Source organism: Carassius gibelio, chromosome A1 (genome assembly GCF_023724105.1).
Source record: "Carassius gibelio isolate Cgi1373 ecotype wild population from Czech Republic chromosome A1, carGib1.2-hapl.c, whole genome shotgun sequence".
NCBI classification, from domain to species: Eukaryota; Metazoa; Chordata; class Actinopteri; order Cypriniformes; family Cyprinidae; genus Carassius; species Carassius gibelio.
Window position 1 is genome coordinate 28,481,715 of NC_068371.1, and position 25,999 is coordinate 28,507,713.

Genomic DNA, 25,999 nt, shown 5'->3' on the forward strand with positions numbered 1-25,999 from the left:
AATAAAAATATACATAGAAGCCAAATATAAATATTATACACACACACAAAAAAAAAAATCCTAATAAAATTAAAAATTAAAAAGCACATTACAAATCACATGAATTCCTATTGAAATGACTAGATTTCACCCACAAAATTTAACATTAACGATAATATGACCGCACATTTCTATAAAGAATAAGTACTAGAATTATGTTTACCAGGTGCATTGTGGGTAAATCAGCTGCATACTGTCAAAACGCTGATAAATACACTGGTGAGTCTGCTGCAGTTGCTGTGGACCCAGACTTGGTTCGGCACACCTCTGTCATAAAATGGGCTTTATTCCCGTAAGCTCCCTGACGCCGGGGCTCAGTTGGGACATGTTTGCGATGAGCTCAGGATAAGTTATGCGGCTTATGCCGTTCTTTCGGTGTGGTATGTTGGGAGAGGCAGCAGGCACCGCCGTGGCCTGACAAGTGGCGTTCTGGTCAGGACAGCTCTGCGTGTTTCCTCTGGCATCTGCTTGCCACTGTTCCCAGAGAGCCGCACGGCGCTGCTGAAGTGATGGACGATGATTGAGTCTAATGTGAGGGAATTAGCTGGCAGCATTCAGGGCTGCTGGAACGCTGATGCTGTGTACACTCAGTCACAATGCAGGGATTACTTCCCAAAATAATGTGGAAAATATCACGCCACTGCAGTTGAAAGCAGGACAATTTCTGAAACTTGTCACCATATCTTTCAGGCCAAAACACACTGGTGTAAACAAGGGTTAGGGTTTTAAAAAAAGCTTGTTTTGTGTGTGTGTGTGTGTGTGTGTGTGTGTGTGTGTGTGTGTGTGTGTGTGTGTGTGTGTGTGTGTGTGTGAGTGTGTGTGTGTGGGTGTTTGTGTGGGTGTGTGTGTGTGTGTGTGTGTGTGTGAAAAGGCTTTAAAAGAAGGCAGGAAAATGTTCTTAAATTTAAATGTTCTTATTCATATCTAATTAGATTAGTATTAGATATGCATGCTGGTCATATTTCCTGTTTTTCATACCAGCTATGATAATGCAATGATAAGAATAATAAATTATGAATTCAACTTGTCATATGTTGAAATATCATTGTCATAGCTCGAAAAAATGAAATGAAAAGTTGTTGCTTGTGTTCAGTTAAAGTAGTGTCAGAGATTCCTTTTGTTTCAGTTTTTGGTTCAACAGTTTCATTACAGGTGCAATATTATTTTCTTTGTACATGCTTTAAACATAAAAAAATTACAGTAGATTTGACATTTTTACAATGATATACACATGAGAAGACAATTCATCTTGGTGACTAAAACTACAATTATTAAAATATTAAAAATTTATTTCAGGAATTTAAATAAAGCTGAAATAAAATGAAAGCACATGAATGATGAAAAACAAAAATCAATCAATAATGCCTTCACAACTAACTGAAATTAGTTAAAGTACTAAATTATTAAAACTGAAATGAAAATATAAATGGAAGCTAAACAGAAATATTATAAAAAGGCAACAAAAGCACATGACAAAACTTAAAATAAATATTATATTAGTACATAATACTAGTCATATCAGTGGTGTGTGTATATATATAAAAATTATTCTAAAATACACTTTTTATTCTACTTAGGTGGCCAGCATGTCAAGATCACATGACCAGCTTATTCTTGCATTCAACCAATTTAATGATCTGAAACACCTGTTTGTTTGCAGCAATGGTCGCAAAGAGGTTAATTCTGTCATACTAGTGTTTGGGAAGATGAATATGAAACATAAACACTACTTACTGCACCTTTAAAGCTGAAGTGTGTAGCACCAATGGCACCAAATGAAGCTGTAAAATTAATAACTGTAGAAGACAGTCCTGTCCTAATTCTTTTATTGTAGCTTAAGGCAGTAGGGATGATAACAAAAAATTGCAAAAGAAAAGCAAAATTCTTTACAAATCAACTTTAACATCAGCAAAACCATTGCACCAGCAATCGCAGAGAAATCTGTAATAGATGTGGCAGCGATGTTCAACAGAAGCCCGTGAGACACACCATTACTCCGTCCTGTCAGGAGACAAACATCCAGCTGGAAGCAAAGCACCAATCACAAATCTGACTGCAAGTGGCTAATAAGCATCTGTCACTGGCAAGTCTGGTTTTACAGGACGATCTTGTGTCAGATATTGCTGAAAACTTGACATACGCAGGGAACTCCAGGGATGCTTCATGAGCTTTGATCAGTTCCTCAAGCCAGATTAACTAGAAGTGCTGTTTTCACATTGTCTAACTGTGTCAAATCCTGTTAGTCAGTGTTATATCATGTAAATCTATATGAATTATGGGGAATACACTGGGAAGGTGTTTTTTTTATTTTTTTATTTTTTATAATCCATTTTAAATGGACTAAATCAGCTCTGATATCCATCATCTATCATAAGTTGTTGCTGTTGGATATTTTCTTTTTAGAAAAAGGAGTGCTGTACATACTGTTAGATCACATATTTTATAATATTTGTTTTATTTTTGTACTGACATTTTATTACTTCCTCAGGCTAACACTGTCTCAATTTTTTGATTCTGCTCTTCTGTACAAAAAATACGAGAAGGGGAAAATCTTTTACAAAGCTAATTTAAAACTCATTTGTAAATACAAAAAAAAAAGTTTGAAAAAATATAATGAATGAATGAATGAAAATAACATTTAAAAAGTGTCAAATATTTTCCTTTTTTGTGCATATCTTTATTATTTTCACAAATATTTATTTTAGCATATATATATATATATATATATATATATATATATATGCTCTCCAGAGTTTGTGTTTCAACACCTGATTATATTCTTTCATTTAAACTCCACAAAAAAAATCATAATTAATTTTAAATCAGAAGCATCAAGAGGTTTCCAATAATTTCAGTTTGCATTTTTAACGTAACTTCATAGATGAAAAAAGGGATCATTATTGATCTGTTTGTAATACTTTCTATGCTATTAAGTACTTTGGTTTTACCATGATGTTTAAGCATGCTACCGTGTAGCAATGTTTTGGGATATATTATAGCATTACCTTTTTTGGGGGGATGTAATGTGGCATTATCATAATTTTCTGTAATGTTTCTTGGAGTGCCATGCTAAGATCATGGCATATATCTGTATTATACACTCTGCCACTATACGTGGTACAGCGTCTATGACTCTACCATGGTCCCGCCACAGAACTTTTGCAAGGCTCAGCTAGTTGTCAAGGTGGGATTTTGTGCTTCAGAGAAAGACTTTGTGAGAATTATTTACAAACATGTCACATTATTTCTCTCGGGGAAGTCTGCAACTGTAACCTGCGGTATTTCTGCATATGCACAGCATCAGTATTCACAAAACAGGGATTTTGTTTCAAAGCAAAACTTTTGACAGCTTACTGAATAGTAACATTATGCCGAGAAAACCCACAAATACACAAGCTCTCCAAGAATTAAAAGTTTCACTTTTGAAGCGGATGATGGGGCTTTTTCGTAAGTTGAACGGAGGTGAACTAGCGTCTCTTCTCTTGTCTGTCTGTAATTGTGACAGTGGTGTAATTAACACGGTGCCTGATGAACACAGATGAACATGCAGACTCTTATGTTTGAGAAGGTCACGGCTGTCATTTCTTTCACCACATGCTGTTTGAGTTGCGCTCCTGCCTCTAATGCATGCCTCAAATGCCTCGATTTGCCTCGCATGCAACTGTGCCTTCCTCTGCTGTTGCTGGATCTCCCTGGCAGGAGTCCATGATGTGGGCCGTTATCTGGAGATCGTTTTGCTTCGTTTGTCTCCAAATCGCTCATTTTAAATGGCTATTTCCTTGGCACAGAGGAGCGAGTGGCATTACACTTCTAAAATCCATTGGAAGGAGACTGGTGTATCCAAACTGGGTGCAGGTGGATGCCGCTGAGATTTAGGGATTTCATTTCCCTGTTCTTTTCGCTGGCAAGCCACATGAAAAGTCTGAGGAGTTGAGAGAGAAAACTCCTTTTATAGGTAAAATATTTTTCCTTGCTGCTTACCAGCTTCTTCTCGGTTTCCTACAGGCAAGCACTTTCAGACTCAAATTCCCACACTCTTCACTGTATTCGTGTAGTTTAATGGTGTTTTTAATGCTGTCACCATTCATTGTTATTGATTGGCAAAATTGGCCAGCACAGACTTCCACATTTCTCCTTTTGTCTCCCACCAAAAAAAGAGCTTTGGAAAGACATGGGGGTGAATAAATGATGACAGAATTTCTTTATTTCAATGATTATGAGTTCATTAATGTTGTATAAAGGTACTTGCCAGGGAGGAACAGCCCATTTATGATTATATTGCTTCCCCAAAATCTCATTTGACTCTGTACACTTTAAAGGGGATTATTCGTTTATGCCCAAGCCCTACTCCCATTCCATTAACATTTAGTAAGACATTTTTCTGTTGAGACTTTAAGCGCCATCATCACATTCCTGTGTCCTGGCGTGTTTGTTTGACCCACTTGTTGCTACAAGACTCTGTTTACTTTACACACTGTTAGCGCTAAATATAGAGTTGTTGAATCAGTGCCTTGTGCTGTAATTCCTGCTTCCTGTACACAAACGTCTCAACTTGTTAATAACATATTACCAATTTTTTGCAGACATGCACTGCAGACATCCTATTCAGTTTCGCAAAAGCAAGCTATATTTCATTGTGGAGGTGAATTTTCCTCCTCAGACTTATTATTACCCCATAAAGAGGTTTCAGCTAAACGCTGTCACCTTTTCTTTCCCCTCTCGTGTCTTTTGGAAAGTGTGGGCTGGAAAACGACGGCAGTGTTGAAATGTATTCTTGAGCCGATAGGTGTTAAATGGCCCAGGTTCACTCTCTTTGCACTTTGTCGTTATTTTGTAGACTCTGAATGGACATGCCAACATTAATCCGTTCTGTCAAGAGAAGCCATGAAGCTCTGGGTGGTGTTGTGTAAGCACTCGCCCAATATACGCTTTTAAAGGGCTTTACTGGTGTTACTGTCTAGAAAGTAGTGTGGCTGCTCTGTAGGAAATGATAGATAATTATAGGATATATATATATTTTTTTTTTTAATCAAATTTGGTGTATTATGGAACAAAGATTTAATATTTTCTTTCCCTCGACCATTCAAAAGTGAGCACATTTTTTAAATATAGTAATGCTTTTATTCAACAATAATGCATTAAATTGATCAAAAGTGATGAATATTTCTATTAAATAATTCTTTTTTTTAATCAAAGAATAAAAAATTTGTATAGTTTCCACAAAAATATGACAAATAAAAAAAAAATCATTGATAATGATAAGAAATACCATCCATTGAATGATGCTGAAAATTGCATCACAGGAATAAATATATTTTTTTAAATTACATAATTAAATTGTAATAATTTACTGTATTTTTATTTAATAAATTGCTGAATATATGCTCTCTCTCTCTCTCTCTCTCTCTCTCTCTCTCTCTATATATATATATATATGTGTGTGTGTGTGTGTGTGTGTGTGTGTGTGTGTGTACTGTATATATGCTAATAGTTGCTTCTATAAAAAAAAAAAAAGTGTAAAAAAAAATTGTGTACTGAACCCAATGTTTTAAACATTTTTTTTTCTTGTACCAATTTAAAAATTTAAACTTAACACATTTTTTACTCGACCAAGCAGACTTGGTCATGGCTCAATGCAGATGTAATTTCATAATATAAATTTCATCTGCTTGTTCATTGTGATGAAAGACTAACCACATGTTTCAGCTATTCACCACGTACAGTACCCTTCTAAAAAATGTACCATGAATAACAAATAAAATAAAATATCATAGCTACTACAGTTATTATGATTGCATGCATAATAATAAATGTCTTTTTCATACCCGTATAGGGCTGATTTCACTCCTCCAACCATATCAAATGACTTCAGGAGAATTTAGTAGTCTGTCATTTAGTTCTTATCCCCTTTTCTCACTGAATCCAGATGACTCCTTCATGCATGTACATTTCACGCCATCTGAAAGTCTGAATAACGTCTGCAACTAATACTGTGACGAAAGCCGTGTTTATAAAGATGGGATGTGGAATGCATAGCCAAATCTGTCTTTCTATCACATGTTGATTGTCTTGGCTACACTGGGAATACTGTGCTGGAAGGTGGTGTTGTTTCATGCAATGTGACTGAGTGTCTTTACTTATTCCTTCCGTGCCACTGTGTAGGGTTGGGATTCGAGAACAGTATGGATTGAATGTGGGTCGCACATGTGGGATGTCAAGGACCCCTGGTGCATGCACTGCTCTGTTTGATTGGGAGGATGTTATATTAGAGTTATGGCAGAGGTGATGAGGCTCTGTAATTATGATATGTGCATGTCTCGTACCTCCAGGTCCATCTGTCGTTCCTCATCTCCGCCTGTAGATTTGGGTCAGCGGAAGGCGGGACGGGGAGGTGATTGTTGGAGAAGAGGTGGATCATCTGTCACAGTCTCTAATGCACTGACTGATTGGTGCCTCATCTCTCATGCTGTTTGCTTTACTTCTCCTCTTCCTCTCTCTCTCTGTTCCAAAGCCTTGCTTGCCATCTTAACTGGAAAAGAGCCTCATATAAGTGACTGATCTGAAACACATCACATTGACAAACATAACATAAATAGCAGTTCTCACACAAAACATATGAGACTCGACTTACAATTGCATGCAAGTTCTAGGTGTAAAAATTCCAATTCAATTTTATATATATTTTTTTTTTATGAGAATATACAAATTGTGTCTGACATAACATGAACACTAAGATTAAATGGTATATGTAACATCTATAATGTTACAAAAGATTAATGTATGTATGTGTATATATATATATATATATATATATATATATATATATATATATATATATACACAAAAATATACATTTACACACATACACACACGTTTGTGTTTGTGAAAAGTGGGGACATCCCATAGACGTAATGGTTTTTATACTGTACAAACTGTATATTCTTTGGCCCTACACCAACCCTACACCTAACCCTAACCCTCACAGGAAACTTTGTGCATTTTTACTTTCTCAAAAAAAACTCATTCTGTATGATTTATAAGCGTTTTGAAAAATAGGGACATGGGTTATGTCCTCATACTGTAAGTCACCCTCTCCTTGAAATACCTGTGTCATGTCATTATACAGAGTTGTGTCGTGATATGTCACAAAAACAAGAGCACACACACACACACACACTTATGGGACCATATATGTGACGTTAAATGCTTTCTAAATAGATAGCAGCACACTTGATTTTTTTTTCTTATTAATTTTTTTAAGCAGTCCTTCTCTTTCTCTCTTGCCTTTATTATTTCAGAGGACAGTAATCACAGCCTCTCAGTGTAAATCCAGTGTTTACAATCCAGTTTTCAGATCATTTCCTCTCTCACAAAATGAAGCTGTAACACTCAGCATTAAATAGTAGGCCAAGCATGCCAAACCACTTCATTAGGGATACTGACAGGATTGAAAGCGAGTGAGATAGCGAGGAAAGGATTCCTGATTTGTTGATATCCATGTGAATCCCTGTTACTTTAATCTCCGGTTTAAGGCGCAGGGCTCGAGAGCTGGCTTTTGTATTTGAAAGAAGCAGTTGAGTCTCCTCTTCTTCTCTTTATCTGCTGCTGGGAGAGTGTGAATGAAGTGTTGATGTCTTCACTAGTTTGTTTCTGACTGAATGAAGCATTGGCAGGGAGTCCGTGTCTTTGGATCAGCTGGAGAGAGTTGCCAAGGTCCTCCCAGGTTAATTAGGAGGAACTTAGTCAGTCTGTGATGATTTAAATAGCTAATAACTCTTGCAAGCTCTAGATTCAGTAGCTTAAGATTTGCTTATCATAATCAAATTATTTTATGTAGGATAGTTTTCGCTAAGCTCATTCTAGTTTGAGGCTTACAACTAGGGATGAATCGGTAACAGTTTAACATACAAATCACGATACAGTTCAACGGTTAATATTATGTTTAATATTTTAGTAAACATTATAGCAGTATTTGATTACTGTGATTTGAAAATCTCACTATAATTTCTGTCCAACATTAAGCAAAGTTGGCAGCAATCTCACGCAGGTGCAGCATGCAATGTAGGTTTTGTTTTGCATGAATATATGGCGGAAGGCAGTGAAAGGCTTTACAGAGAAAAAATATATGTATTAAATTATGAATGAATTATATTCATGTAATTTCCCTCTGTAAAGCCTTTCGCCGCCCAACAAGAAAGGCAATGTGTCACGATATTACTGTTTTTACTGCGTTTTGTGATCATATAAAAGCCTTGGTAAGCATAAAAGACTCCTTTCAAAAACATTTTTAAAAATCTAAACAACTGGTGGTTTTGTAGTGACTTTTACTCTTCAGAATATCAAGACCTGACCAAGACAGACCTGCTAAGTGCCCTGAATCGCCCTTTGACCTCTGAGTGCCTCTGCTCCAGATTCAGTCATCTCAGAAAGAAGGTTTTCCTCATAACATTAAGATGCTACAGTAAAAGCATTTCAGAAGATTATTTAATGTGACCGAGCCTTATTGTGGAGAAGGGCCAACTAATAACCTGACATGTAAGAGTAAATGAGAAACTCTTCTTCTCTCTTCTATAACTGTTATGAGAGTAGCTGCTATTAAATATTTAAAGATAGAAATACTGAACAACAGAGTGGCCTTTATTACAGTAATCGCTTTCGACATCTTGCTGAGTTCCTTTTGCCCTCTTGGATTTTTAAAGATTGCTTTGTGCCGAAAGGTAAAGTCAGAGAGTATGAAGGATGGAGCCAATTACCCCACCGCTAATCAAACGATCCATGAAGGTTTCCGGTCAGAAGAGCCACTGATGATTTCAGCCGCCCACTGTTCATTTCCTAATGACATGCTTTAGCTCACTAGCAAACACTCCAGTGCCAAGGGAAATCGGAAAACCTTTAGTCGAAATATGAGAGGTTTTATTTCAAACTTGGAGGCATGTTCACAGTGAAACACTGAATTGAGAAATATTAATAATTATAATTAAACATAAGGGCTTCATATACTAAAGAACAAATTGGTGCTGCGGCACAACTAGGATAATAAGGATCAGACAACCACGACTTGATAAATCTAATAATCCAGCCAGTAAATTAAAAACTGTTCGCTTACTTTGCTTTGCCATATATCTCTTTTACAGGGTGTATTGTTATCATTAAATAACTGTTATTAACACTTTAGGTTTTATTTGTTAGAAAATGCATTTCTTAGCATTGATATGTCTGGTTATGTGTCATGAGGAGGTGAGATATATTTGGAGTCACACACTGAGAGCATCTATCTATCCCTTTACCTCTTTGTGTTCGGCTCTCTGTGTGAGATTCATCAGCGATCGGCCCAAGGCAGTGCTGAGCTTCACAAACACTCATGTTGACCTTATCTCGTTCATTTCTGACTGAACACTGCGTGATGTCCATAAAGGCACTGCTTCAGTGATATCTAGCTACGTCCGTATCTCAGAAATGCTCATGGTCTCACATGCCTTCGCACTCGCATAAACATTCTTAAACGCATTCTTACAGACCATAAGTCAAGGTGTAGAAGGTACATAACTGGATAGAAAGTGTCTGAAGTGTGATGTGACCTAAAGAAATGGTTCACCCAAAAATGAAAATTGGCTGAGCAAGTGATGTAATGCAAAATTCCTCCAAATATGAAACAAACTCATCTACATCTTGGATTGGCTGAGGGTGAGTACATTATACATTTTTTTTTTAGGAAATTAACATGTTTGGATGAAGTATTCCTTTAAGGGTTGAAGATTTGTTTGGTTACACAGTATCTTTGAAACACGGAGGTCTGTCCAAAATGTTTGTATTGTCATTCATCTCAGTGACAGTTATGAATTTAATCAAAGCGACTAACTAGTCTTTAGTGCATGTTTTGAAAATGTTTGTTGTTGATTTTAGACCCATTCTCCTATTTTATAAGAGTATTTAAGTTCTTACTTCTTTTCTATTTGGTCTACTATTTATTCATCTGTTGCCATGCATTTTTCTCCATGCAGAATCACTCATTCTTTCTCTAGCTGTGCTCCGGCTGGTAAATGGTGCGGTTAGGCCTGCTGTTAATTGTCATCTCCTGGTCATTAGAGCACCGTGTGTCTGCTGAACAAGTTTTCGGCTTTCTCTCTCTCTTTTTGTCGGGCATCTGACAGGCACCTCACTAAAGCCTGACTCCAACAAACTGAAACTTGCAGTCAAACCTTCTGTCAGCAGCTGTGTGTGTGTGTGTGTGTGTGTGTGTGTGTGTGTGTGTGCGATAGAGATGATGACACCAGTGGCTTCAGCTGATTTTGAGAAACATCATGTGCACATGACTGGATGAGTTTTTGAGCAACACTAAGTAGTTGTACATGGTGTCGCTCTGAAATTACTGTCATTTTGAATAAGTTGCCTTTTATGGTTTATTTGTGTAAACCATGATTTTTCAGGATTATTTGACAGTTCTAACAATTGTTAATTAAAGTCTGAGCCATTAAACAGTAATATCAGTCCATTTTGTAAAGAATCCACCTCCGTTATTTGGACTTTACTTGATGCTTTTAAAGGCCATTTATGGCTTGTTAAGTGAACAAGCTAGTTTACTCAATAACCAAAAAACAAGGTTCTCAATAACACGCCACTCTTAACATAAAGAGCCAAAAACCTCTGGGTAATCCTCTTTAAAACATTTATTTTAGGCTGTGTACACGGCCTTTGTGTCAGCCTGTTAATGATCGATGGTTGGAATGACAAAGTGCAAATGACTTCAGTGAACCAAACCAAAAATCTTGAAGTGGACGTGGGTTTTAGTCTCGAATATTGTTGTATTGGACATTTTGTTGTGGGTATTGGTATATTTTTGGCTTATTACTTGTTTTTAAATATAACATTCATTTATTTAAATTTTTTCAATTTAAGTTAATCATTTAATTTTATCTTTTATAATGTTATGCTTTCCATCACACATTACAGTATATACGGAGCCCATTTACTGTACTTGAAAATATATAGCTGCTATTATATTTTAGGATAATTGTCATAAGATAATCATCATATTTGTGGGTACTTGGCATTAAAAAGTATTTGATGCATATCAACAGAAATTTAATGTCAGTGCATGTGAGCTTTGACTGTTTTGCAAGCAACAAAATGCATGTTTTTTTATTTATTTTTTATTAGTAGTATATTTCAAGAGGGGGGAACTGAGCAGACTCTAAGTCGGTTTCATTCCTTAAGTTTTGGATCTGTGATATTATTCTGATTCCAGACTTTCTTTGAGACTCTCTTATTTGCGGCAGTTAAACACATCACCTGTTCCAAAGCAGATGTTGGATGGTAAAATGCCTCTCACGCATCACGGGGCACCATCAGACGACTGAATTGATGCCAGATCTCTATCCTTCATCATTTGTGATAGAAGATATCATACATCTTTTGACAGCGCCTGTCATGTAGATGTTAAGCCTTTCAAACACAAGCTTGTTTTCAGATTTGCAGTGGTAATCCTTTTCAGACCGCAAATACCCACTGGAATGTTTGCATGGATTCGATTATTTCTCCATTTTTAAAGCCAACTCCTTTCAGCTTTGAGAAGAAACATTTACCGCTTCGACTGATCAGACCAGCTCAGTGACTTTTGAATCTCTTGCCATTTTCTGAAACCACAGAGCATCCAAACAGGCAAGTTTATGGCCTATTGAAATGTCAGCACTCATAATAAAAGGTCAAGACTCTTGCCTGCATTTAAAATGTCTGAAGCTAGGGCACAAGGGCCTCCTTTAGGCAATGATGAGAATGCCAAGGGCCCTACGGATCTAATGCACTTTAATACGAGAATCCATTGGACATCAGCTGCCCTCCATTCCTCAAACTTACCTCCATTGCTAAGGTGACCTCATTGGTAATTGGCTGTACTCTTTGGGAGGCTGATACTCCGTGACTGATTGGACCGATTTCATGGGCTACTGAACATTGACATTTATGAGATATCCCCCCACCTCACTGCCCTTTCCTGTGCTGTTCCCCTTTGTTTCAGAGTCCTACACTGAGAACTGTGGAATTAATTGATAATGCACATTGTTATTAGTGTTTTTACTGTTTATGCAGTGTGGCTCGCTTAGATTGGTCATACTGTCCACCCCTATTTGGAATCCACTCGCTGTCTGCGGTTACTGTAGAAGAATTTCAGTGTTGAGGTGTAGAGAGGATGAACAGAATCAGTAATTGTTATCCACGCCTATTATGGCTATTAAATCGTTCCTTTCGGATAAAGATCTAATGTGCCTGTACCTGAAGTGCCAATTAGAGCTATGATATTGCTGTATTGCTTTTCAGTCGAGTGGGAGAAATGATATTTATGTGAGAATGAGTAGTTTTAATTTTGAGTTCAACTGGACCGCTGCTCTGTTAATCATTGGGATGTGGCACAGATAGAGACATTTCCAGACAGGTGGGCTCCTTGCATGTGGAAACTGGATGAAGCTAATTGCTCTAGCTGGATTGGGGGAAAAGTGTTCGATAATGGATTTAAGGTAGCAGGGACCTAGGACATTGACTGCAGTGGCAGGCTAGAAAAAGTGTGTCTTGATTTTGATTCGGCAAGTTTGTGCTCCCCATGTAGACTTAAGCAAAGATGCAAGTGGAAGGATTTCTGATAGCAGCTTGTGACAGATCTTCTGGCGGGTAACTGTGAATTAAGGAGCAGTATTTTGAATACCCTTGACGGGTCATGTGGCACATCCACATAGGCCGTGAGCTGTCACTTGAATAAAAACCAAGTAATTTTGCAGAACTTTGCAGAATCTGACTGACATCTAAACAATGTTTGCTCTGAATCTACATGTGGGTCGGGTAAATAATCACAGCCTCCATTGTTTGGGGAAAAATGTTTCATTACAAGTTGAGGTCAAGGAAAATGTTTTTTTTTTATTCTGGAGTTGTGTGTCATAATGCTGCAAGACTGTGAGATTGTTGTGATGTGTTCACTAAAAGCGAGCTGGTCATCTTTGCAGGCTTTTATTCACCTTGAAGTAACCACTGTGTTTGAGAGTCAGAAGCCATCTTGAGAGCAGCTCAGTCTTGACAGTTTGAGCTCGAGGTGTTGATTATTCATTCAGGTTGAGCTCTCAGAGGGATACGAGATCACAGAGGTGAAAGCAGATAGAGGCTTGAAAAGCAGCCCTGATTTTTGTCGACATGGCAGTGAAATAGAAAAGCCATGCATTTGGATGAGAGAATAAAGTGATCTGGTATAAATGGAGAATCGTATCGAACCAAGGACAGATCCTTGAGGGATACCAGTATTGTCAGGGTGCAGGTTGCAGGAGTTTAACATACTGTATGCATGCGTTTTTAATAAATGTACTCCATGACTCTTCACTGTTTTTCTTGCTTAACACTTACTGGCTAATGTTTACTTGTATTACGTACTTTCAACCCACTTATCACTTTCTTGCACTCTTTCTTTTCAAATACCTCTCAGTGGTGCAAAAATTTGCTGTTGTTTTACCACTTATTTTTTGCCCCCTCAGAGCCGCGAACCAGTCAAGCTGAGCGAGCTGAAAGCAGAAGTGTCTCCGAGAATCTCTGTGGAAGAACTCAGTGGACCAGCTTACATTATAAATCATGTCAAGAGGGCCAGGCCTGGGAAACCCAAGATTCTAGCAGTGGACATTCGGAGTCCATAGAATACTTACACGTACACACACACACACACACACACACATATATATTTGTGTGTTTTGGTAAGATTTTTTATATCTCTCATGCTCACCATGTCGGCATTTAAGTAGATACAAGAGAGCACAGAATCAGGATAAGAGCAGTCATAATAAATGTATACAAGGCTTTCAGATGAATTAAGCTGCCGCATAGTAAATATAATGTAAAAGCTGCAGGGCTGATATATGGACATAGATATTCATTGTCATTTCGTTCTGTATTCTGCACTATTTATGAACATTTCAATGTTTGATATGAATGCTAGACAAAGACCTTTCTGTTTTAATGCATATATAAAATCAGCATGAACATGATTAATGTGAGCATTTTTTCATCCCCTTGAGTTTTGTTAAATGTTTCAGAAAAGTTCAGCTCCAGATCATTTTTGTTGAATGATTGTAACTTTATCTATGGAGGAAGGCAGTTAAGAAGAGTTATTATTCAATTACATTATGCACTCTTTCTCTTTTCTCATCTCGTCTCATCTTTCACTTTGCTCACCTGCCGCGTTTCATTCAGCGCTTTTCTTGGAAACGCTGCTCTTGCATGCACTCATCCTGGTCATATTCAGTCGATGTCCCAGGGGACCATTCTTTCTGCTCCGTTCTTTATCTTGTCCTACACACTTTGTTCTCCGTCTCTTTTCTTTCACAGTGCCACAGTGGTTTTTGGATGGGGTTGGATGATTTCTACAAAGCTGTTGGATCTATGTGGAGTTTGTTCTGTAAATCCTGTGAACTTCACCTGACACAATTACAAACGGCCAGCTCAAAAGCTTACAAGAGATTGCGTGCTGCTTAGATGTCTTAGCAGAACATATGTACACCTAAGTACTGTACCTCTGGGTATGCAATTAATTCACCATAATACATACAGTAGAGCTGAACTTCGCCTTCACATTTTTAATCAGGGACAATCGAAAGCTTTTCCACATTGAAAAAAAAAAAAAAAACATAAAATAAACTAATAAGATTAGTCGTTCATTTTCTTTTCAGAGTTTTTATAGTTTTTCCTTATTTTAAGCATTAATCTATGATTTTTGAAGAACAAGGTTTTGTGCTTGAAAAAATGTATGCCTAAAACAAGAAAAATTTGAAAAGTGAATAATAAACCGGCTTCGAGATAAATCTTCCATAATTTTAATTTTCAAGTACATTTGTCTTGATTAAAGGATGCTTATATATGTTAATAATTCTCTGTTGCAGCCATACGTTTTTGGATTTAACCCTATGAACTGGGTTCACATTTGTATTTTCCATTGCTATTTTTTACACATTAAGTACACATTAAATTGATAAAAAGGAATGGCATTTGTAATGTTAAAAAATGAATGTAATGAATGCTGTTCTTTTGAGCTTAATACTCATCCAAGAATCCTGAAGAATATCACAGTTTACACAAAAATATTAATCAAAGTGTTTTCAATATTGATAATAATAAGAAATATTTTAAATCAGCATATTAGAATGATTTCTGAAGGATCATTTGACACTGAAGACTGAAGTAATGATGCTGAAAATTCAGATTTGCATGACAGGAATAAATGACATTTTAAACCATGTTAAAATAGAAAATATTATGGCAGTTATTTCACGATTAATGTTTTTTCCTGTAGTTTTGATCAAACAAATGCAGAAATATGGCCCTTGACCATACATGTGTATCTTCAGTCCTCTCTTTCATATTCAGATTTGTTACCTCAAAATGCATCTTTTCTTTATTGCATAAAAGTGGCAGGACATTCTGCATATCATCTTTTATGTTTCGTGTATATAAGAAAACCACACAGGTTTGGAATTAAAATAAGCGCAAATGATGCATTTTTACATTTTTAGGTGGACTATTTCTTTAAAATCATTTATTTGCATATGCATTGCTCCTGAAAGCTTGGGTTCTTTTAAGGGTGCCAGACTTTCACATTATATGTCATGTTACAAAGTACCTTTATCTTCCTCCACGGATACTAGGAGTTTTCAGTCCAGTACAATGTTGTAATGAAGAGATAGAAACAATTCAGACCAGAACATCCTGGCATGATGTTTCCATGCTGCAAGAGTTCAGGCTGTGCTAGAGGCGAAAGATGGCATTAATAAGACTACAGTAGGTAAGAGCATCAAATAAAGTTGCCACTGCAAGTACATACTTCACCTCACAGCTGTGTCTCTAGAGCCAAATGTGCTTATTTTTACAATTTCCCCTCCGGGATCAATAAAATTGATATTTTAGATAACTGCAGCATTTTGAACCTCATTGCTAACCAGCCCAGAGCATACAGGAACATATACAAATACACTCATCATTCACTTCTGCTGGCTGAAATGTTGCACCTTCAGAGGAACAACTCTATAAGACTAATCTGCTGCAAAGGTGTTTTTTCTTTTCTAACAGTAAAGGTAAATATATATGAATAAAGTATACTCATAAGAGAGAGAATGTGTGTGTGTGTGTGTGTGTGTGTGTGTGTGTGTATATATATATATATATATATATATATATATATATATATATATATATATAATTATATAAACATAATATTTAAATTTTAATATTATATAAAACTACTGCCACAATAATGGATTTACATCAGAAATTTCTTATTTCAAATATATGCGTGAGCAAGAATCACCTGGAGGTCACATGAGGCATTGAGGCTTGAATTCTTGGGACTGATGAAAAATGGGTTTCTTTATAAAAATTACAGTTGATTGTACCAAGGTTATAGCTGAACACTCTCAGAAAAACTCAAAGCTGCAAAACTTCAAAATGCAACATTTTACAGATGAAAAAAATAAAATAAAAAAATCTTGCAATGGGAGATGAATTGTTTCTGTGGGAGTTTCATTGATTCAGATCAAGGCTGTAAGAAAAGCAGTAAATGGGCCTAGTTTGTGCAAGGAAAATGCAGGCAAGAGCAAATTTGTGTGCATAGCATTATTGAATTGAACGTGATGATTTTACACAAGAACGCTTTTTGAACGATTTGCACAGCTGTTCTGCACGTTTCATGAATATGCCCCAGACTTTATTAGACAGAACAGTATTGTTCGAGCACAAAAGCAGTGTCCCAATGAAACAGCATCTGAAAAGATCAATTTGCATAATTAATATAACTGACTCAAAAACATGCTGATGAACAGCATTCAACTAAACTGTTACTTTATATAATGATTAATAATTCAAGAAATCATAATTTTCTAATTTAATAATATTATAAATGCATATTATAAATACATTACAAAAAAGACAAAGTGCTGTGCAGCCGTCATCACACGGAGTCGAATGAATAGGCAAATCATTTAACTGCAGCATCCGAACTGATTTACTAATTTAATTTGAAGAACTCCCCAGTTCTTCAAATAAGCGACAGGGTAGTTCTGGAGAGCTGCTTATTAATTATTGCCTCTGCTTGCTAAATTGTAAAGCTATGTGTGCAAAACAACATGACAAAAACAGCTATCGAAAAAGCTCTGAACTGTTGTCACGCTACTGAAAAAAAATAAAATAAATACAAGACATATATTTTACGTTCACACCTTTTAATGTCTGGAGACCTTTGCTTCACCTGAAAATTAAACCAAGCTCTTTCATATTCAACACGCAGTCTTAAAGGGTAACCATGGTTGTGGTGATCGTACAGAATGGCTGATACAGCCATTAATAAGTCAAATTCAGAACAGTTGATGGTTTGTATTTAACAATATACTTCAATAAAATAATCAAAACTTGGTTGTGTGATGTAAACATTGTCCTGCATCACTTATACGATGAAGAAATCACATATATATGCACCTACAAAGCATATTTGAAATATATTTATATATATATATATATATATATATACACATGTATGAATACATTTACAATAATACACCAAAAATAGTTCGTCACTCAGATTAGCTGGTTAACAAAGCACATAGGCCAAATTTAAATAGGTATTATGAAAAGACATCATCATCATCATCATCATCATCATTTAGGTGGCAAATAAACAGTTAAACTGGGCAACATGTGTTTACAATGGCTGGACGACGTCTGCTCGACAGTTCAACACAAATCCTTGAAGTGGGAGACAAATCTTACATCTACAAAATGAAAATATACAAAAAGTATATTTTCAGACTTCTGTCATTTTAGACATATCCAATAGAGTGCTGCAGTGATGATGTATTTTTGTGGGCCAGCCCTAACAAAACCCTTAGCATCACCCTGGTCCCCTCGACTGAAACCCCTTGCCTTTTGGATTACTGTAGAAAATAAGGTCTGTGACCAACTAAAGTTTGTGATTCTTACATGTTTTGTTCATCACCATAATCTTCCAGTCCAGTCCAGTCACCAGAAGTAAAAAGGTAAAGAAACTACACAAAGGTCATGTGATTTCAGCGTTACCACTGATAACACTTTTAGTCATTAAAAACATTGTTTTTGAAAGTCTGAGTTGGAGTAGTTTGTAAGAGCAGCATTATAAACACACTGAGGCTGTGAAAGCAACTGTTCAGCGTTATGATGTTTAATGTCCCTGACAACATCTATAGACCTATAGGCCTTTTTCAAGACAAGTAAAAGCTTTAAGTAAAGAAATAGTAATAATAATAATAAAAAGGGGGTTTTATGATATAATTTATGCCTTGGAATAAGAACCTGAAGTGCTAAAATACTCATTTAGATTTGGCCTACAAAAATATGTCATCCCTGCAGCACTTTATTAAGCTGGAACATGCACTTGTAGCCAGAGGAAGTGCACCATACTGTAACTGTACCAGGACTGACAGGAAGTCATGTCCCTTTCTGTACGGTGTGCGTCTTCCCAGAGTCCCGTGAGTAAAGCTGGCATTAAAAGTCTCTGTTAGGGGGGTTGTTGGTGTTAAAGTCTCCTCAGATTGTGCTCTTCCTGACAGGAACCTCGTTTGAGACTTATGTCGTCCAGCGCTATTTCACCCTTACGGCCTCTCCGCCGCTCGCCCTTCACAAGCACCTGTAATGGCATAAATCAAAAACACCAATGCTGGTTTCCAGCCGACCTGCTCTCAAACGGTAATGTGAGAGTTTTCAGTTTTGAGACTTACACTTTCTAGCCCATTGCCCCAAATGGTGATTTGCGTCGTCCTCCAGCCGTTTCCTCCCGTTCGACCCCAGACGGCGGGACTGTGCTGCCGTCCCTTCTGGACGAACACCTGCAGCATGCCCACGTGGTGCCCCGCCATGTTGTGTCTGAAGGCCAGGCACAGGTTCCCCTCGTTCCAGGGCATCTTCAGGGGGAGGATCAGCTGAGCGCCACGCCCACCTCTCTTCTCTCCGCCCTCTGAGATCGTTAGGTACCGCCCACCTGCCACAGACAAGGGCAAATATAAAGGATGAATTTATCCAGTAAACAGGAAATGACATCACAAAAAGGGTCTCTGTAGACCCTCAATGAGTCTCTTAAATATATAAATTGTACCTTGATGTTTAAAAATATTTTGTTTTCAAATAATTAAAAAGTGTATTTGACATTTTTGTACTTCATATCAAATGTTCACCACACTTGACCTTTCTAGATTCATCAAATGAAAATGTCGTGAAAACATTAAGTTTTTTTTTTAAGGAAGGTATGAGTGAAAACATTATGAAACATGAATATAAAGACTGAATGGCACCTGCAGCTTTTTCATTATTTTTTATTTTTATCATCAGAGACTTTATCTTACTTGTCATTGACCTGATAAAATGTATAAAAAATGTAAATAAAATAATATAAAAATGCAAACTGTTGGGTACCTAAAGGATCTGCGGTGGTCTCCCAGTGAAGGTCTCCCTCTCTGCGCTGGATCCATCCACAGAGACCGTGGTCAAAAGAGCAGCTCAGATGTCCAGTGTCTGTGGAAGATCACACAATTGCTCAAACATTCAGTTGACAAGAAATAGATGCAATTTTAGGAATGACTTTGAACTACGAAAAAACTATTTTATCATGAAACTGGTTTTCAATATGAACATTCACAATTAGTTTAGGACATTATTATTAATATTTTTTCTTTCTTATCATTCAGAATAACTGAGGCAGAAAACAATTGATGAATTGTTATTTTAAGGAGGGATTCAAATGAACATTAAAAATGACAAGAATGGTTGTCAATAAAACATAAAGCATTTATTTGTTCAGTGTAAATTACTCAAACTGTAGAATGTAGGTTACACAAAATATGGGGTACTTACAGAAACATTATGATATGAATAATTTATAATAAATAATAATAATAACAACAATGATAATACTAGTGATAATATTAAATGCAACAGTTTTTAGATTTTTTCTTTCATTAAATTTAATTCATTTGACTTTTATGGAATAAAGAATATTCTGTAACACTTCACAATTACTATGATTAAATAATGCTTTAGAATATTTTTTCAATGTTATATCATGGTAACTAATGTAGTTAACCAAGGTTAAGTACGGAAGTTTTCTGTAAAGTGTTAAAAAACGTAAAGTTTTCAAAATTTCCACAAATGTATTGATTTTTTTGTTTGCTTATTTGTTCATTTATTTATTAATTCATTCTGAAAGCAATGTACACTCGCAGAAAAAAAGTATAAAAGGAAATAAATACACAGTCAAAATTATTGTGATATCAGAAATAAAAAAATCACATTGGTTTCCAATCAATGGCCTGGTATCAATGCTATGCAGGTTGCCCTCAAAACTGGTAGCTAACAGAATAAAGCATGTGGCTGGTGGCGGGTGTTAATTTCACACCCTGTTTGCAAACAATCAAAATACTGGTTAAGGCTCTAAGCTGGTATTCCCAACATTACGGGTTTAATTCAAGAATCCCATTGACTCTTTTATCATCATGGCCCTGAGCAACACACTGAACAGATTGCTCCAGGGGAACTGCCATTGCAAGCCGCGTAAGTGAAACTGCTAAATGAAAAGTAACTCAGAAGTGTGCTATTCCTGAATTTCCCACAGGGATCAGCGAAGCGTGGATTATTTTCATGAAGGCCAATGAAAACTGTTCACCTCATACCACTGAGCCAATTCATCATATGACAAGATGCCTGTGAGGTAAATAACATTACAAATATACAGTCTCACTGTGTCCCCATACAGTACAGTATGTCTGTCTCTACATAACTACAGACTGCAGCAATTATCAAACACTCCAAACTTTCAGCAAAAATAAAAGCAGCCGTCTCTTACCCGGGGCATCCTTCAGCTCCTCTTCTGTGTTGCCCAGTTCAACGTCTAAATCGATACCCAGCACATTGTTCTGCCCATGATTTCGTGGTACTAGAAGGGAGAAAAGAAAACCGATAGTTTAGACTATAATGAATCCCAGCCATGAGTAGGCAATTCATCTTTTTGGACTTTATGGAGGATTGGTGACAAGTGAGAGTGTGTACATCAAATATATGGTTGGATAACCAGAATGAAGTCAAGCCTTGTGATTAGTGTTCCTGTAGCTCAATTGGTAGAGCACTGCGTTATCAAGCGCAAGGTTGTGGGTTCGATTCCCGGGAACACATGATAGATAAAAATTGATAACCTGAATGCACTAAGTAGCTCTGCTAAATGCATAAATTTAATTTTAATTTAGTCAATTGATTATCCCTCATGCCTTTGCTTGTGAAAGCACTGTGCAGCCTGTTCTCGAACCTAATAAGAACATGTAGAAAACCAACTTCATGCAGGTGTTCATGTTGGGGCTATACAACTTTGACATGCTTGTTATTGTTTTTAATTGATTAAGGAGATATAATTATGCTTCATCCCTATGAGTCTATTTGACTTATTTCCCCACTGTTATTTTCAGAGGCATCATTATTTATTAGGCCTATTTGAGCCCTGGAAGGCAGTGCAGGATAACTGATTTATGACCTGAGGTAGGGCCGACTGGTAATGTAATCTGTCTAGGTGTCTTCTGTTTTCATTAGGTGCTGTCATCTGGATAGGAGGCTTTGGGGTGCAATTTGCTTCCCTGAAAAATCTGCCTTGTGGGAAACCCAAGATATGCGCAAAAAAAAAAAAAAGTGTATGAATATGAAGGAAACAACATAGTCCTGTGGGCCTGGAAATTGTTTTCTTGGATAGCCTTCATGGCCCAGTCCCGAATTATGCAGTCAGCGGTTCTCATCTGAATTCACACATTGGTTACAAAATGGAACATGGACTGTTGCATAGAATAGTGCGAGCTCAGCAAAGAGGCACTTGGGAGTATGCTTCTGAATCATAAATTGATATGGGACAGCCTATGATATTATAGACTTCACAGAGAAGCATGTGTAGAGGTCGTAAGATTACATCATAAGACATCAAGTGAACGAAAGGGCTTTAAAGCAAGTGAGTTGGCAGCTATTTCCTAAGGGAAAACTCCTGAAATTAAAGGTTTGTTCAGTTTTCTTTCAATAACAAGGCAAATCAGCAGTAATATCTGATAGAAATTGCATGGTTTTGCTTCTCTGGCTCAGTTCAGGCTCAAAAGACTTTCAGGTTGCTTCAACAAATGTAGGGGTGACCATTCTTGCTCCTAGAGGTCCACTGTCCTGTAGAGTTTATCTCAAATCCTAGCTGTACTTGAATCAAGGTAATCAAGGTCTTCAGACCCAGGCAGGTACTGTATGTTGGGATACGCTGAAGCTAAACTCTTCAAGTTGTTGGCCTTCCAGGACTAGGACTGGACACCTCTGGTCTAATGAAGTCCTGGACCAGCTAATCATGTTCCTCAGGATCTAGTAATGTCCAGAATTACTAGAAAGATCCAAGTTATTTAGAGAAGCTCAGAGCAAATCTCTGCAGGACACTGGCCCTCCAGGAGCGAGACTGGACATTAGTACATGCACATTCAACAATAGAGCTGCGCTCACATTTACTGCTGTTTATCCACTTATTTCTATAAGAATCAAAGTGATAAGAAATGTTGTGTGAGACCCATAGATTTACCCATGCAGATTTGACAAAGGCTCAAGTTCATCACGTTCTTGTTTTGAAAGTTACTTCTGGGTAAGACACCCAAATTCCATTAATTTGACACTTTAAGGCAGGGGCATTGTAACTGAATCTGAATAATACTCAAGCAGATTAACTTACTGTGAACGTCCCCTCTTTGTTTCTGGGTAATGTCTTTGATACTGTTATCAACCGGCGTCACAAACGGGATGAAAGGTCTGCGTGTTGGGATAAAGGGAACCAGCGCTGTAACCACCGGTGCTTTTGTGGTAGGTTGCTGGCGGGATGGGACTACAGTTTTGGTTGTCACCACCACAGGGGGTTTACGTGTCGGGATGAGAGGCCTTCGGGTGGTGGTCACTGGGACTCTTGCTGGAGGGGTGATTTTTTGGGTTGGAAGAGGTATGGTGGTGGTGGTTGTTGTAGGTGCGATCCGTTTGGCCGTCACTGGTGGTCCGATTGTTGTGGTGGTCCTCCTTTGGTCTGAGTCTGGAATTTTATTGCCCCCTTTATTATTGTTGCTCGGTGTGGTCTTTCCAGGTCGCGGCGGGTCAATTACCACCTTTGGGATAGCTGAAGGGAGAGCAAACAGGATTCGTGGTTTAATATGAAGTCAACATGAAATCAAAAACAAATCTTTTTTCTCGTTGCACAGATTTAAACCTGGCCTAGCTGGCATTCAGAGGGTTTAACCCTTAAAGACCTAGAACTATTGTGGACTCGCCTTTATTTTTTTTTCATTAAGTTGATTTCCAAAATGTATTTTTAACACATAAATAAAAAAATCACATATTTGTAAAGACCAGAAATTCAATTTTCCCCCTTTTTTGTGTTGTTTATTTGAGTTACTCTAGCAATGCAATTCATCATTATTATCTCTAATATAAATTATAATCAGAAAACGACCATTCATTTTAACATTATGAAGTTAGAAGTTAGGTTCCCGTAAAATAAATTCACCATTCATTTTAGAGGAAAATAAAAAGGATGGTTTCAGCTCATGTGTACAATGAATGCACGAAAGCCATCCATCACATTTGACATGAATACCAGAAGTGTAAACCCTCGTGCTTGTGTCATCCTTAAGGAGGAAACACTAAAGAATGAATGTGACAATGCTATCTCAGGTTGCACAGGAGCTTTGATATACGATTCCCAAAATGCCAGTAATTCAACCCTTTCACTTCAGAGTTACACCTGGATGAAAGTTTCAAGACCAGATGCTGAGGAGGGATGTGTAGCCTCATCGTTCTAACATTGATTAAATCAGATGTCAGACTCACAAAAACTGTATTTTTGTCCAATTAACAAATAATAACAAGATCAAAAAGACTGCAGCGGGGTAGGCATAACACTACAGTGGTGTAAAAGCAGCAGAGAGTGCACAGTTGTGATGTTATGTGATGCTCACGGTGAGCCTCTCTTTGTTCTCGAAGATTAAAAACATGGCAGCTATCAGCCTCAGGTCACTCCTGACAAAAGTCACAGCAGACAAAAGAATTCCAGACAGAGAATTTCTTTCATTAGATCTGAAGTATTACAACAACAACAAATTCCTTCAGCCATATACTAATAAACTTTGAATTAATCAAATTATTGCCAGCCATTTTTTTTATTTCATTTATTTTTTTTTTTTATAAACCATACCCAGACATGTCATTTCTCTGTTTTGAATGGTTGATCATTTCAGACAGTAGAGCATATAAATAAATGAAATAGAAAACTAATAGATATTGATGTAGATTAGCACTAATGTTATTATTATTATTTATGAAATATGCAGCAAGGGTGCATTAACCTGATGAAAAATGACAGTAAAAACGTTGATTTACAATAAATTTCTATTTCAAATAGATGCTGTTCCTTTGAACTTTCTATTTATCAAAGAAAAAAATTATTTTCACACACACACACGCACACACACACATTTATTTTTAATTAATTAATTAATTAAGCAGCAAATCATCATATTGAAATGATCATGTGACATTAGGGAAATTCAGCTTTGCCATCACAGAAATTAATTACATTGTAAAATATATTTAATGGAAAACAGTCATTTTAAATAGAAAAAATATGACACAATATTACTTTTATTGCTGTATTTTTTTTATTAAATGAATACTGCCTTGGTGCACATGAGACCAATAAATAAATAATTAAATAAATATATATTTCAGTCAGGAATCTGACTCCACCACTCATGGATATTGTCCTTCCTGTCATTCAGCCACTATTCGCTCTGTTGGTATGATGCTGTCAAGCTGAAAGCTGAACACCTATGTTCAACTTCCTTGCTGAGTGGCTTTTCCTCAAGATTTTGCACCATCCATCTTGTTTTCTGTACTGACAAGTGCACCAATCCAAAGAAAAGGGGAAACATTCTACAAAGAGGACACATTTAGCATGGTGCTCCAACAAGACCTCACAGGTGACCAGGATAAACTTTTTAACTAATAGATATCAACATACTTCCCAAGTTGATTTATCAAAGTGCATTAAGACAATTGATTTTCAAATAAAAGTTTACTGAAATGTTATGTTTAAATAAGCAAATAATGCATTATCTAATGAAATACGCTCTCATTTGCATCCATTTCTTGGACAAAGCCAGGTTCAAAATGATTGATTTGTTGTTGACACATTTGAAATCTTAGGTGCAAAAGTGTAATTAACTTAATTTAAGTATGTATTTTGGATATCTTCTTTCCACTAGTCTGCAAGAAGTTGTGAAAGCAAATCTAAAAATTGCCCAATGCATGAAAAAGCAGCAGTTTTGCCTGTAGTGTTTTGCCTTAAGAAGCAGTGGTTTGCAACTAGATTGTGTCATTACTTTGTTGCTACCCTCCCTTTTAAGTCAGATCAGTCTTTTGAACAAAAAGGCCTGTGGCTCCTTCAGAGTCCATCAATCTTCTGGCAGCGTCTGTGATCAGCCTTTTGCTTGGTTATCTCCTTTCCAGCGACGACTGTATGCCTTCCACCTCCTAATGATAACCTTGTGCTTGAAAGGCTTAATACTAATGACTCCTGACTTAAGCCTTTCCAAACCTTTATCTTGAAGTGCTTCTGAAAGCACCGTTCCGCCTTATTTTACTTTACCAAGCTGATTTTAATCTAAATTAATCAAAATCACCGCAACTGAGAACAGATGGGGACCAATTAAATTGTTGCCTGAGCTGTAATGTGATTAGTTTATGCATGGAGTGTGTTCATTTATCCAAATAAATTATTTGTATTGTTGTGATATCATTTTAATTCTCAGGTTGGATTTCCGTATATCCACTGTAGCATTGCAGATTGTTCATAAATAAATAAAAATTTCCTCAAAGAATCTTT

General features: G+C 36.8%; 1 protein-coding gene across 4 annotated transcripts in view; it reads right to left on the reverse strand.

The window, feature by feature from the left end:
• Nucleotides 1-17,252: 17,252 nt before the first annotated feature.
• LOC128017650 (nephronectin) overlaps nt 17,253-25,999 on the reverse strand; it is a 38,380-nt gene continuing 29,633 nt past the window's right edge. For all 4 annotated transcript variants that reach the window (XM_052603113.1, XM_052603117.1, XM_052603098.1 and 1 more), the window contains 5 exons: nt 22,805-23,236; nt 20,918-21,007; nt 19,492-19,590; nt 18,801-19,060; nt 17,253-18,709 (listed from right to left, as the gene is read on the reverse strand). In XM_052603113.1, the coding sequence (XP_052459073.1) occupies nt 18,599-18,709; nt 18,801-19,060; nt 19,492-19,590; nt 20,918-21,007; nt 22,805-23,236 (992 nt within the window). In that variant the 3' untranslated portion in view covers nt 17,253-18,598. The remainder of the gene's footprint in view (nt 18,710-18,800; nt 19,061-19,491; nt 19,591-20,917; nt 21,008-22,804; nt 23,237-25,999) is intronic.